The sequence below is a fragment of the Boleophthalmus pectinirostris genome, unplaced genomic scaffold, assembly GCF_026225935.1.
Source record: "Boleophthalmus pectinirostris isolate CB_2022bp ecotype Guang Dong unplaced genomic scaffold, ASM2622593v1 HiC_scaffold_10, whole genome shotgun sequence".
In the NCBI taxonomy this organism is placed as follows: Eukaryota; Metazoa; Chordata; class Actinopteri; order Gobiiformes; family Gobiidae; genus Boleophthalmus; species Boleophthalmus pectinirostris.
Window position 1 is genome coordinate 35,566,578 of NW_026570971.1, and position 15,183 is coordinate 35,581,760.

General features: G+C 39.6%; 1 protein-coding gene across 5 annotated transcripts in view; it reads left to right on the forward strand.

The window, feature by feature from the left end:
• The window catches only part of larp1b (La ribonucleoprotein 1B), a 64,977-nt gene that overhangs the window by 37,838 nt on the left and 11,956 nt on the right, over positions 1–15,183 (forward strand). For 3 of the 5 annotated variants that reach the window (XM_055156012.1, XM_055156037.1, XM_055156025.1), the window contains 7 exons: positions 1,863–2,032; positions 2,723–2,806; positions 4,638–4,985; positions 10,257–10,368; positions 11,611–11,780; positions 12,371–12,477; positions 13,111–13,271. In XM_055156012.1, coding sequence (XP_055011987.1) covers positions 1,863–2,032; positions 2,723–2,806; positions 4,638–4,985; positions 10,257–10,368; positions 11,611–11,780; positions 12,371–12,477; positions 13,111–13,271 — 1,152 coding nt within the window. The remainder of the gene's footprint in view (positions 1–1,862; positions 2,033–2,722; positions 2,807–4,637; positions 4,986–10,256; positions 10,369–11,610; positions 11,781–12,370; positions 12,478–13,110; positions 13,272–15,183) is intronic. The other 2 variants (XM_055156018.1, XM_055156033.1) reach the window with 2 other exon arrangements.

Genomic DNA, 15,183 nt, shown 5'->3' on the forward strand with positions numbered 1-15,183 from the left:
TTCTCTAAAATGTCCAAAGAAACCTTTAAAGAACCCAACTTTTTCAACAGAATAAAGTAAAGTTAGTTTTGCCCCAAATACATGTTGTCAAAGCACTTTAAGGGTCAGAATGAAACTGCTGTGTCTCTCTGCATTTTTTAACCCACAAACAAGGCGGCAAGGCTGGTGCACAGTTAGCATGCTAGTTGTTATGAGCGTTACTATAATTTTAGCATTAAACTGAGGAAGAGGTTTAATTATTTTTATTTTTTTTTATCATTTTGAGGATCTGTATACACAACACATTTATAACAAAATAAACATAACAACGACATAACAAAAGATAAAACTAACACATATACAAAAAAGAAATAAACATAGAAAACAGCAAAAAAAAAAAAAAAAAACAACAACAACAATTATTCATTTATTTTGTATTTTTTGTTGTTGTTTTTACACATTTGAAAAACCGTAATAATCAGGTGTTGTGCCTGTAATGCGATCATGCATGAATAATTATTTCTTCATGTTATCAGCACCAAAACAGAGCAAAGGACCATGACCAGTGCACTTTCCTGTTTTTTTAACCACTGTGACAAAGCAAAGCATTTCGTTTCAGAAGCTCACACTTATATGTAGTAAAAGTTACACACAGAGGTTGACTTTGAATCTTGCGGTGAGGTTATGCAAGAGCATGGCTTTACACAATATTACACATTGTTACATCTGACACATTTACTTCAGGTTCAAATCTGTCTGTGTGAAGTTCAGCTGTCTGTTCCTTTTCCATCGTGAACATTGAGCCGATCTGACAGTGATTTTAACACCTTCACAAAAATGGAAACACAGGGACTTGACAAAGCTCTGCACTGGCCTCTGGTTTTCCACCATATTTCCCAGAGTCGACCATGGAGAGCGGGGGTGGGCAATTCTTTTTTCCACTGGGCCACATGAGAAACAGAAAATACTGTGGAGGGCCAAAATGCTTAACTCAATTTTGAAAATTAAATATTCATTGTATTTCTTTATAAAAAGCAGTAAAAATCATTGTTCTGAACGCCCCACGCCGTGCATGTTACAGACATAACGCATGTGGGAGGACCTAACCCTTACTGAGGAAGTAAATGCGAAAGAGAGAATTATTTTTGGGCCCATGAGCCAATGAGCACAGGCCACTGAAAACATTACAACACCATCTTGGGTTCAGCTGCAGATTTGATTAGAGTTCTGTGGTCGGGTCTGTGCAGTTTTGTTACACCACCAGTTTGTTAAAGAGGAGGTTTTATTCAAAATATATTTAGTTTGAGCTTTGTACCATGTTATAATGTTGTTCCCTCATCAAAAACATGGCTGAAGTGATCTCTTCTGGGTCCTATTCACACCCTCCTTATGGTTAGCTATAAAATTTTGTATGAGGCTCTGCCCACAAGCCTACGTCACCCACGCTCCCACACGACAAGTCTCCATAAATATACATAAATATGGTACAATGCTGTACACAACGACCTCACAAACCTGATACGACTGATTTACAGTGTTCTGAATCTTGGCTCAATCCTGATTGTCTGTTGACTGTTTCTTAAGAACCAAGAACCACTAGAAGAAGCTTTTCTGTGTCTGTGTGTGAGGTTAAGTCTTGGGCTGGAACTCAAGCAATGTCAAAGTATTTACCACTTTAAATCACTCTATAAACAAACGTCTGGTCACAGTATAGAGTGTAAAGTATAAATGTTTAATTGTTTGTACAGTAGGCAACTATGATGAAAATAAGTTACTCAGATAGTACAGACTGCATTAGTATAGATGGCTCGAAATAAAGAAAATGAGAGAAAGAGAAGGAGAGAAAATGCTCTTTGGATTAAACAGAAACGATGTGATTTCAGCCTCATCGCCTTCGACCGAGATCCCGCTGGATTCTTCAAAACCCGTCCCGGATTCTTCAGAGACTGACGGAGCGGATCAGGAGCAAAAACCAGAGGAAGTCCCCAAACCGGACCCTGACGCCTGGATCCAGGTCGAGAAACGCCATAGACACTACTCCGGGAAGAACAAGGTACAGACTCTAGGACAAAAATGGGTTTGAATAAAAATATAACACTATTTAGTTTTTTTAGAACATAAAACACACTAATTATGTACATAGTTTTTGAAGTGGACGCTGTTGATAAAAGTTAGAGGTTTTAGGAAGCGACGTTTTTAAAAGGAGACTTAAGACTTGTGGGTTGTTGATTAAAGAAATGCAAACTATATTCATAGTAATTTATTTATCACAGCTGAAAATACAATTAAAAATAATAATAAAATAAATACTATAATAAATATTAAGGCAGAAAATTATTTGGCTTTTGCTAAAGTCTGAATTTGAAGTGTCTTAAAAATGAATTGACCGAATGTTTGTATTTTCCTTAATGCTGCTCTGAGCCTTCATCCTCGTATCATTCACTTCATCACTAATTCATCATCTCATCCTCTGTTTCTGACCCTGTCTTTCCTTGTCTCTTCTTCTCTCCCTTTTCTTTGTCTCTCCGTCTTTCTCTCTCTTCTCTTTCTATCCCTCCTCTTTGTTTTCCCTCTTTCTCCCTCCTGTCTTTCTCCTCTTTCTCTTACTCCTCTCTCTCGCTTCTCCTGCTCTCTCCTCCCTCTCTTTCCTCTCTCCCTCCTCTCTCCCTCCTCTCTCTCTCCTCTTTCCCTCCCCTCTCTCCTCTTTTGTTCCCTCTCTCATCCATTACGCTCCTGACCACAGCCTGATGAAGTCTGCCCTGTCTCCTCTCCTCCTCCTCCTCCTCCTCCTTCACCTCCACCTCCGCTTGACTGTGTCCTGTCTACAGTTGAGTATCACAGTATAACATCATGTGCACAGAATAACAATCATAATAACACTGAAGAGTTAGAGCTGAAACTAACCATTATTTTAGTGCTCGACTAATTCATGTTTTAGAGTCTGCATCGTCCAGATAACCATTACGATAAAAACCTATTACTATTACTACTAAAAATACTATTAGGGTTTTTTGTTTTAATACCTATAGTAATGATTATTTGATTAATGGTTGCAGCTCTGATCAGAATAGAGACCCTTAAGAACTCTCGCACATGCAAAATACCTTCAGATCTTCATTAACCAAGCTCACATGTGTCTCTGAAATGAATTTTTTCACATTATCAATCTGGGATCACAGAAAGAGATCAGAAAACACTGTCACAACAGAGCAACAAGACGAGAAATCAAACTTTAGTTAAATCCAGCTGAAAGAAAAGCACAGACATCCTCCCTGTTCAACAAATGCACAAAGCTCTTTCCTCCTTCTTGTTTTTCACAAATTAATAGTCCTGTAGTATTGGAGCGAAAATATTCCGAGGTACGTCTCTGTGTCGCCGTGTTTGTTTTGGTTCATTTGAGCGCTTCAGCTTGACTCTGCCCCCAAATTGGTCGTCAGTTTGTTGGGCTTTATCACATTATAGAGTTGACAGTGCTGTGTGAGGTTAAAGTGAAAGGGTGATAAAAATCTCATCTCGATCAGTTATTTTGGTTAAATTACTATATCATTTTTGTTTACCATATTTTCCAGACTATAAGTCGCTCCAGAGTATAAGTTGCACCAGCCAAAAAATGTGCAATGATGAAGAAAAAAACATATATAAGTCACATCAGACTATAAGTCGTACTTTTTGGGGAAATGTATTTTGTAAAATCAGAGACCAGGAACCGACATGTGGTCTTGAAAGGCAAATTATAGTAATAAGAACAGAATATGTTAACTGTTAATATTTTAGCGTAACATATTAACAGTTCTTCAGATAATTATACGATAAACAACACAACATAAGTTTACCAAACTCACGATCTCAATCCAAATCACTAAATCCACTGAATTTTTCATCCTCATTGTCACTTCTGCGCAACCTCTGGAGATAAACCATAGATCCATGAGGTAAACAGAGCTCCGCTTCCTCTTCTGTGTAACTGTCGTCAGACTCAGCATCAGTTTCAGTTAGAATTATTCCAGCCTTTCTGAATCCCAACAGGATGGTTTCGATTGTCATAGAAGTTCAGGCTTTGTCGATTCGTGAAACTGTGTTCTCTATCCCCGCTTTCCGCCAGTCAGTCACAAGTTTCTCTCTCCAGATTTTCTTTCTGCTGCTCAATTACCATTTTCAGCCGAATATTTCACTATTTGCAGCGAGACAGCGGCTATTTCTGCAGGAGACAGTGCAGTACAGTGACAGTGGTACAGGAGTAACAGAAGTAGCAGATACTGACACACGAGCCTAGAACGCCCTCTCACGGCTGTCAGTCTGAAAATTTTTATATGTAAGTTGCACTGGAGTATAAGTCCCAGGACCATCCAAACCATGAAAAAAAGTGCGACATATAGTCCGAAAAATACGGTAATTCAACTCTATGATCAAAAACAGACACTTTTCTCCACACTTCTCCTGTTGGCCAGCCTCTGCTCTGAGTGAGTGACAGGTGGATTTAACCAGTGAAGAGTAAACTTTCAGAAACAGCAGATGGCTTTAGTTACCTCTTAAAGACTAAGAAAACATCAATCAGGATAACATAGAAATCATGATCTATCTTCCAGCAGCGTCACACTACATCCCTTCTGTCTAATTCCCTCATAACTTTTCCATATCTGTTGTCTGTTGTCCTGTAGGAGCGCAGTGACCCGCCCTCAAACCCCCCGCTGCAGCCGGAGCCGGACCAGGAGGAGCTGGACTTCCTGTTTGACGAGGAAATGGAGCAGATGGCGCCGAGGAAAAACCGGTTCACGGATTGGTCGGACGAGGATTCGGACTACGAGCTGGACGACACGGACGTGGACAAACTCCTGATCGTGACCCAGACGCCGCCATACCTGCGCAAACACCCGAGCGGGGATCGAACCGGCAACCACGAGTCCAGAGCCAAGATCACCGCAGACCTGGCCAAAGCGATCAACGACGGGCTGTACTATTACGAGCAGGATCTGTGGAAGGGAGAGGAGCAAATAGAGACCACAAAGGTAAGGATGGGTTAGAGCAGCATTTCTCAAACTTTTCAACAAGTACTATCTAAGGTTATATTTGGATTGAGTAGCTCCAGATCTAAGCCCGGACTATATCAGGCTTAAATTTGGACTAAACCAGGTCTAAAACTAGACTAAACCATGGATAAGGTAGTTCTAGTTTTACTCAAAGGGGGACAAAAACATGAATACATTTGTCTGTAATACTCAAACTCATGATGTAACTTTTGCAGTACCTGCTCGTCTCCATGGAGATGTTATTACTTTGTCTGGAAGTCCACAGTATGGTATTAATATAACGTGTCTACTGTATGTCAGTGGAGACGAGCCCGGGATACCCGCACAGATCAGATCTGTGGATAGGCAACCCCGCTCACAGAATACATGTTTTTCAAAGGGATTAAGCAACTAAAATGAATCTGTGCTAGATGGTTAAGTTTAATGCCATACTGTGGAATATTCTAGGCAAAGTAAAATCATCTCCATGGAGGTAAGCAGGCAGCGGACCACCAGAAAATTTTCATAGTGCACCTTTAAATGCCATTTAACTACTCAGTGTACAAAGCTGTCAGTATATTGAAAGCAGTCAGTCAGTTGAGCGTGTAGACTTCTATAAATATCTTGGAACACTCATTGATTCTAGTTGGGTGATTGTCCATCCTCTGAGCCGCCTGGACTCTCTGTACTCAGGACACTTACAGAGGACGTCCCAGAGGCTTCTAAAAGACGTGCAGCGTCCTCTAAACTCAGAGGTTCAGCTGCTTCCCTCTGGTCAGAGGCTTTTAGTTCCAAGATTGAGAACGAATCGTTTTAAAAGGAGCTTTGTTCCAGCTGCTATTCTACTAATGAATACTTTGTAATCAGTTTATTTAGCGATTTTAGTACCATGTCTTGGAAAATCCTGTTTTTTATACATTTAATATTTATTGGGATTTTTAGCCAAGCGTGATTAATGAATTATTTATGGATCAAAACCATTCTTCACTGGAGCACTCTGATGTGTTTTTGTGTACAGTGTGGATGAATGAAATGTGAAATGTGGGACCAACCTCTCAAATCTGCAAAACGAATTTGCCTACGGGTACAAATAAAGCAACCTAACCTAACATAGAGCTTTGAAGGCCCAGATGGTGGAAAAACATGATATAAAAATAGTAGGGACCATTTACCAAACATAGGAGCAAAATTTTGATGTAATTTCTCCCACCGTTGTCACGATAACATTTCAATCTTGATATATTCAATTTCAATTCATTTTCAATATTAAGGAATAAAGACAATACTGATTCCAACACCACAGAATAAATACATAGAATAATAAAACACTCTTTCTTTAGACAATATACTGTAATTTTCCACATTAAATGGTAGAACTTTCTTCTATATTCTTCTCCCATGTGTCTTATATGTGTGTAATCCTCAGTGGTGCAGGTAGGTTCCATAGTGTCCATGGGTGTATACTAGTCTATGTGCTCAAGCAAGTATCTAGTTTCAATACCAGTTTTAGTATCTGATTTTGGATGCTTTTTACAGGCCCACACAATATACCAACTCTTAACAGAACTAGGTCACTGTGACATCCTTGAAAAGTCAGTGGGGGAGTGATGTAACATTGTCATATGATCTTTATAGGCCATAGTTTTATTAAAGCAGAGTTATGTAAGAGTGTATCCCTGTGTCACTGGAGCCTAAACCAGGTCAGTCTGATCAGAGAGGCCTGCACAGAGGCACAAAAACACTCTATTTTTGGATGCTTGAAAACCGTCACCACGAGTTTGAGAACTGCAAAGTACAGGATAACATGGCCACAACAACTACTACCACAGAGGCCTGCATTTCTGTACAAAAATAAACTGTTTAATGTGGGCTTTTGAGTTGGAGAATGAAAAGAAGCAACATGAAATTGGAACACTTTTACACAGACAACGATACGATACGTACCTCGATACAGGGCACTTTCCATTCAATACTTCTATTTCAAATCAATTCGATACGGTTCAGTCAAAATAAAGGCTAAATCCTGGCTGTGATACTAAAAGTCTTTGTTAAACCACTTCTTGTGCAGAGTTCATATGAAACACAAACATTTTAATCATCAAAACAGTGAAAATGTCTAATGTTTGCTTCCTCTGAACAAACAACAAAACTGTAGCTGTAACTAAATAATTGAGTAAAATATATCACTAATATACCGATACAGCAGCCCATCATACTGAAACTGTATCATCACATTAGATGATACGATATATCGATGTCTCAATATTCTTGCACACCTCTACTCAGCAATATACAAGAGCTCATCGTAAGGAAAAACAGTACAAAGATAATATGATTGACAGAACATTGGGTTATTTGTTCCATAAGGGTGAGGAGTTGTACAGTTGTAGGGAGTATTATCTGTTCCATAAGGGTGAGTTGTTGTACAGTTGTAGGGAGTATTATCTGTTCCATAAGGGTGAGTTGTTGTACAGTTGTAGGGAGTATTATCTGTTCCATAAGAGTGAGTTGTTGTACAGTTGTAGGGAGTATTATCTGTTCCATAAGGGTGAGTTGTTGTACAGTTGTAGGGAGTATTATCTGTTCCATAAGGGTGAGGAGTTGTACAGTTGTAGGGAGTATTATCTGTTACATAAGGGTGAGTTGTACAGTAGTAGGGAGTATTATCTGCTCCATAAGAGGGAGTTGTTGTACAGTTGTAGGGAGTATTATCTTTTCTGCAAAGGTGAGTTGTTGTACAGTTGTAGGGAGTATTATCTGTTCTGCAAAGGTGAGTTGTTGTACAGTTGTAGGGAGTATTATCTGTTACATAAGGGTGAGTTGTACAGTAGTAGGGAGTATTATCTGCTCCATAAGAGGGAGTTGTTGTACAGTTGTAGGGAGTATTATCTGTTCTGCAAAGGTGAGTTGTTGTACAGTTGTAGGGAGTATTATCTGTTACATAATGGTGAGTTGTACAGTTTTTTTGTTGCTGTTGTACAGAGGCAGATCATTTCTCTACTAAAATAGGCTGTGTATTTTTATTTGGATAATGAAAAGAAGCAAATTGAAATCGGAACACTTTTGGACACTTTACAGCCTGAAATAAATGACAGAAAATGAAAAAAAATAATTTGAACTTGCAAAACTCTACTGCTGCCTCCTGTTCTCAAATTAGTGATACATCAATATACCGTGATTCTTGTGTCAATACTATAGACTGTTTATATAAAGGGATATTTCCGTGTTCCTCCAGCCCCCTCCAGCCCGTCCACTGCCCACGTGTTGCCCAGGCTGGTGCAGCGTGTGGGGGTAAAGTCCGAGCGTTGGTGGGAAAGTTTCACCTGAACAAAGTCAAAGTCGGACACATCTGCGTGTGACAGCTGCTCTGCGTCACAAACTTTATCTGAAGCAGAGTCTGTGTGAAGGTCGCGACTCTACACCAGAGAAAGTTTATAGAGCTCACAAACCGGTCTATAGATGGACATGGAGTTTTCAAAATGATCAAAAATCTTATTCCAATCAATACTAAACCTAATATCTAGTCTACACATCTGTCTGCTCCTTTTCATTCACATTGATGCATGAAACATAATTATTTTGCATTTATCGACTTTTCCATTGGGAGTCTAAGCCCATCACCTGCTTGTTTCTATGGAGATGTCATTGCTCTGCCTAGAATGTTCCACAGTGTGACATTAAACAGATCTACTTTACTTTTATTCAATTACAGGGGGTTTTATAGTCCAAAAATCCCTAGAAAAACAAACATTCTGACTGTGAGCTGAGTCGCCTCTCCACAGTCCTGACCTGGTCTAGTTTGGTTTCCATGAAGCTAGAAAGGTTTAATGCCATACTGTGAAACATTACAGATAAAGCAGTAACATCTCCATGGAGACAGATCCTCCATCAGAAAAGTCACACAATGCAGCTTTTAAAATGAATGAAACAAATACAAAAAATTAAATCTTATAAACAGGACAAAATTGTACAGTTACTGAAATTACCATGATCTTATACTAGTTCTGACTGATCAATACTGTTCTAAATTTATTCAGAAAAGCTCCAACCTTTTTCCATGTATGTATATAACAATTCAAATGAGATGCTAGTTTCAATACTTTTTTAGTATCGATGGACAAAAGAGGGCTGGATGCTGGTGAGTTTTGAGAAGCTGTAATTCCAAAAAGCATTCGCCCACTGATCTAAAGGTTGGCGGTTCGAATCCAACTCTCAACATAAACATCACAGGTTGAGCGGTCAGATCCACTGACCCACGGGTTGGCTGGTGTGATTCCAGCTCCCACAGATGAATGCTGTCATTGTGTCCTTGGGCAAGACACTTAACCCACCCTGTCCACAGTGTCTGTGTACACTGGTGTGTGAATGTGTGTGTGTGAATGGGTGAGTGGTTCCTTGTTGTAAAGCGCTTTGAGTGCCTTGAAGGTGGAAAAGCGCTATAGAAAAATGTGACCATTTACCATTTACAGATGTTCATCAATATGCACTGTTCCTGTCAAATAAATAAAAAGGTGATGTAGAGCAGGCCACAACTCCTCATGCACACAGAGATTATATTTGATAAATGAAATAATAAGAAAACATCTTTATTTAGTTGAACTCATGCTTAAATGGCAGAACATTGTGTTTTGTAAGTATAAATTGTGTCAGACTTTTGGATAGTGATATCGAGTATTTCTGGTTGCTGTATGAAACGAGTTGAATGCAGTTCTGAAGGTTTCATATAAATAGGAGATACAGAGCACTCGCTCTTTCCACATGTTACGACAGAGAGAATGAACTACAGGAACTGACCCGTTTTCTACATTTGTGTAAGGCAGAGGGTGGGGGTGTGGTCAAAGGTTACAAGGCGGCACATGATACATGATACAAAGTGTTCTTATAGTGATGACTTTACACCTGACTCTTCAGTGAACATCACCAGTGTTAAAACTAAAACCTACAATGGTGGGTAATCCATGAAAGCAGCTTGTGCTCACACTTGACAACATCATGTGCCCCAGTTGATGTCACTAAAACTCTACATTCAAAATAAAATATCACACCATCAACCCCTCATTACCATCAGATTGAATTCTCCCAGTGTGATGTCATTAGTATGTCCTTGTTCTGTAATGTTCAAGATATTTTCAACTTTTCTTCACAAACTCGATTTGTGTAAACTATCTTAAATGTATTATTTATTTACAACAGGTGTTATCCCACTAAATTAAGTTGAATTTAGACAATCATTTGCACTTTCATTTAAATTTGTTTGTTTTCTTTCTTCAGGAATCTGAGAGTTTTAAGAAGCTGAATATGATCAGTCAGGATGAGTTTGACACACTGACGCCCAAACCACCTGTCGACTCCAACCAGGAAATCCCGCCTCTTCCACAGCCTGGTACGTTCTGTTTCCTGTTTGTTTTCTGTCATATCAGGCCCTGAGTCAACAGACTTTTGCACTGATAATGATAAAGGTGTGTTGTGTAAGTTGTGTTTCTGGTGGAGGGTCTGCCAAATGCTTTTCTCCATGGAGATGTTATTGCTTTGTGTGGAATTATCGCATTAAACTTTTCCATCTTCATGGAGACCAAACCAGACCAAGTTACAGGTCAGATCTGTGGAGAGGCGACCTCGCTCACAGTCACAATGTCTGATTTTGTAGGTGTTTTTGACACATAAAACCACCTGTAATTGAATAAAGGTACGGTAGAGCTGTTTAATGTCACACTGTGAAACATTCCAGACAGAGCATTGACATCTCCATAGAAACAAGCAGGACCCCTTCACCAGAAAATTTACACAATGCACCTTTTTTTTATTTTTTATTAAAGACAACAGAATATAACATTTAACAAAATACAATAATCAACATAAAAAAACACAAAAACATAAAGCAACACCCACAACAAATACAAAACAACAAAAAATGCCCCCCATTTCCTCCTGACCACACACACCGACACAACTTTAGTTAAATAAAACAAAAGTAATGTGGTAGTGCAGCATAAACACACCGCTAGGCCCCCTTACATTCTTATACTGATATGTTTTGGCCAATTTATAATGGAAATTCCCTCCCTCTCTCTTTCTTCCTTTTTTTAATTTATTTTTTTCTCCCATATTTAAATAAATATTTTAGTCCTCATACTTAAACTAATAGTATTTTCACTGTCATCATTTCTTTTCATCATCTTTTACTATTTATTACAATGTCAAAGTATAATTTTAAAGGCAATGCACGTTTAACATGCAGGTTACTGTGTCTCTCCTATTTACGTTCCACAATTTATGTTTTTGTTTAGTTCTGTTTTTTTGTAGCTTTACTGGTTTAATCAATACTGAAGCAAAACATTTTTGAAGTGGCATTTAACAAAAGTAAATTTATTAAAAAGTTATATTTTAAAAGACGTGATAATAAAATATTTTGGGGGGTCTTTGGTGTTACATTACAACAATCATAGATCATAATTTTACATTTTGGCACATCCTCAAACAGAAAAGTTACATAGTGCAGCTTTTACACCACATGTTTGTTGTTTCCAGTGGTCAGTGGAGTGGATCAATCAATCAAAATACAACAGTAATAACTTTGAATTTATATAATATGTCCCCTTTTACACCACATGTTTGTTGTTTCCAGTGGACAGTGGAGTGGATCTGTCGCGCTCTTTGCCTAAAACAGTCCCTGAGTCTCCGAGCGCTCACACGCCCCGCACCCCTCGAACGCCACGCACGCCCGGCCGCTGTGACCCGAACAAGACCCCCAGGTTTTACCCCGTCATCAAGGAGAGCGGGTACATCGACGGACAGGTGTGTAATATAGGACCTTTTAAAATAGAGAAGAATACCAAGTCTTTATTTGTCACGATAGAAAACATTAAAATATGTGTATTTACCAAAGTAACAAACTTGGTTTGCTGCTTGTATAAGGTCCTAGATGTGAGGACAATATAGCCTCTCATCAGACAAAATACCTGCCATCTATAATATTGATCCTAACATGTTTGTTTATGTTTAAGTGATAGTCCTCAGCTTTTTTCATTATCAGGGGTTTTAAGCTCTTAATGAGTTTCCACAGTCTTGTGTTTTCAGCTTCAGTGGGGAATACATCACAATATTCAAAATGTCATATTTTTCTCCAAAACAAATGACAATACAGAACAAACAAGAACTAGTACACAGCCCTGCTTTATAATACACATTCATACAACAAGCTACAAAAATGTCCATTATGTATTAAGGCTTAAAATATTAAAGATTTACAGCTTTTCTAATCAAATAAAACTTTATTTATACAGAGCTTTTCATGCAAAGTGCTTTACAGTCACTGTGGATGGAGGGTCTGTCACCTGCTTGTCTCCATGGAAACACACTAATGTATCTTCTCTTGCTTTTGTCAGACGCCTCGCAAGAAGAAAACTCGTCATAGCTCAAACCCTCCACTGGAGGCGCACATCGGCTGGGTCCTGGACTCCAGAGAGCACCGGCCGCGATCCGCCTCTATAAGGTACAAAATCCACTTTAACATGTTTATAAAACTAGATTTCATAATATACTGAAAAAAACTACTATAGATATGACCAAAGTATAGAAGATGCTCAGTGTTGGAAGGAACTAAAAACATGTACATTCAGATTTTACTGATTCTGAGTATATGTATTCAGATACATGTACTTTCATTTGGAGCACAGATGTTGACCTAAAAATCAAAAGGGATTCATTGAGATATTTGATCACATGATTTAGGCTTCAAACTGCACTGAACTGGTGACAAAATGGAAAACACAACTCTTGTACAGTACATGAGTCCTTTTTGTATCTCTAATTAGTGACAAAACAAAACAAAACATAAGGCTGTTTTGGTACATTATTTACACTTAAAATAAATAAAGGATTCAGAATACAGCACTCTGATTCAACCATAGTACAGAATAGAACACATTTTATTCAGGTACTCAATATTCTGTAACAAAACACATGTGAAGTATTCTTCCCAACACTGCAGATGCTGTTGTTAAAGGTTACTCTGCTCCTGACCTTAAACTCTCCTCTCACTCCCTCCTCCTCTCTCCTTCTCTCATCTGTACCTCTCTCCCCCTCTCCCTCTCTCCTCTCTTCTTCTCTTCCTTTCTCCCCACAGCAGTTCAAACGCCTCCCCCTCTGAGGGCGCTCCGATCTCGGGCTCGTACGGCTGCACGCCTCAGTCTTTCCCAAAGTTCTGGCACCCGTCTCACGAACTGCTCCGAGACAATGGCTTCACACAGCAGGGCTACCACAAGTACAGAAGACGCTGCCTCAACGGTCTGCACACTTTCACTAGCATTATATTACTTTGATTTTATTTGTTCTATAGTATGTGGGAATGTCTTAGGGTAAACAGAAAGAGAGAAAACATAAGACATTTCACATTAACAGGAAAAGGATGAAGAACAAAGCCTTACTTAACTTCTACCCCATTTGCTTCACATGTTCTGATCAGCCGGTACTTGACTATATTCAAGTTAAACTCAAGAGGAAACCGCATGGATTAGGAAGGGTTCTGATGGAGTAGGGTTCCTTCTTAACCCATTGAGGCCGGATGCTGCGCAGCGCAGCGCTGAGTCCCCTGTCCGGATTGTCTGGCGATCAGCGTAACTGGTAAAGGCGGGGCCACACCTGGAAGCATGGGGGGCGTGTCCTCCTCTCACTTCCATTCACTCCCATAGAGAGACGCAAAACTGCCAGAGCTGTACTATCGCGTTAAACCTTCTTTATCGTGGCGTATTATTTCTCCATTGAAAAATAATCCAAATGTATCCCGCACATGTTCCCATCAAGACCTGATTTGAAGTAACAAACGTTGCTCTTTACTGCAGCGCATGAACGCGCTCAACCACTTGATCTGGTCGCTGTTCTAGACGCTCCTATAACAGGTGCCATATCGCTATGTCGTGTAACAAATGAACATGGTCAAACACAAATGTTGTCCGTGTCTTCACTGTCATTGTCACTGTCAGCATTTTTGTGTTTGGCCATGTTTATTTCAAACCAGGTCTTGATGGGAACATGTTCGGGATACATTTGGATTATTTTTCAATGGAGAAATAATATGCCACGATAAAGAAGGTTTAACGCGACAGTACAGCTCTGGCAGTTTTGCGTCTCTCTATGGGAGTGAATGGAAGTGAGAGGAGGACACGCCCCCCATGCTTCCAGGTGTGGCCCCGCCTTTACCAGTTACACTGATCGCCAGACAATCCGGACAGGGGACTCAGCGCTGCGCTGCGGAGCATCCGGCGTCAATGGGTTAATGTAATCATTTAAAAACTTCTCTGCAAGAGGATGTGCATCTTTTTTCCTGTCTCATTGATGGAATTACAGACCACACTGCTTCCCGTAAAGTTTCGGTGTGTGGTGGACATAGACAGTATAAAGAAGTGATTGTGACGTCACCCAGCGTTTGGCTCCAGTCAGATGAAGCTGATGATGCTGCTGGTTACAGGAGCCAGTCTCTTTTCAAATTTGATATTGCCCAGCCTTAATGTAGTTACTTTTTATTTTTTTGACAACAGTGGCTTCTTATGTGATTGTGTAGTCTACGTTATATTTAGACTTAAATGGGGGGCTTCCTTACTCCTATTACCGTATTTTCTGCACACTAGGTCGCTCTGGATTATAAAGTGCACTTCCATTGAATGGTCTATTTTCAAACTTTTTTCACATATAAACGGCACCGGACTATAAGGCACATTAAACGAAACACAACAGATAAGTCAGTCAAACTTTATTTGCAATAACTCTCAACTTTGTTCAATTGTAACACGTAAAAAAAAACTGTCTGAGACGCTAAATTGTTCGTGTATTAACAATAAGTCATAATAACAGTTGGGTGATTCCGGCGTCCAGCACACCCACATCCCTCTCGTCATTATCCGAGTCAGTGTGGTTACTGTTCCCTGGAGTTCAGTTCAGTGATGATTCTGGTCTTGGTGAAAGCTCGGACCACAGTTGATCCTGATCTTTAGCCCGGGCGTCCATGATCCGTTGACAGATCGTAGTGTAAGTGGCTCGGCGCTGTCTCTCTGTCTTGGTGAATGTGTGTTCTCCTCCTCTCATCCACTGCTCCCATGCAGCTCGCACTTTCACTTTATAACAGCCTTGAGTTTAAAGTGGGCATTGTGAGCGTGTCTCTTGACAGGTGCATTTTGATATTAAAAGGAATCACAGTCTGTAT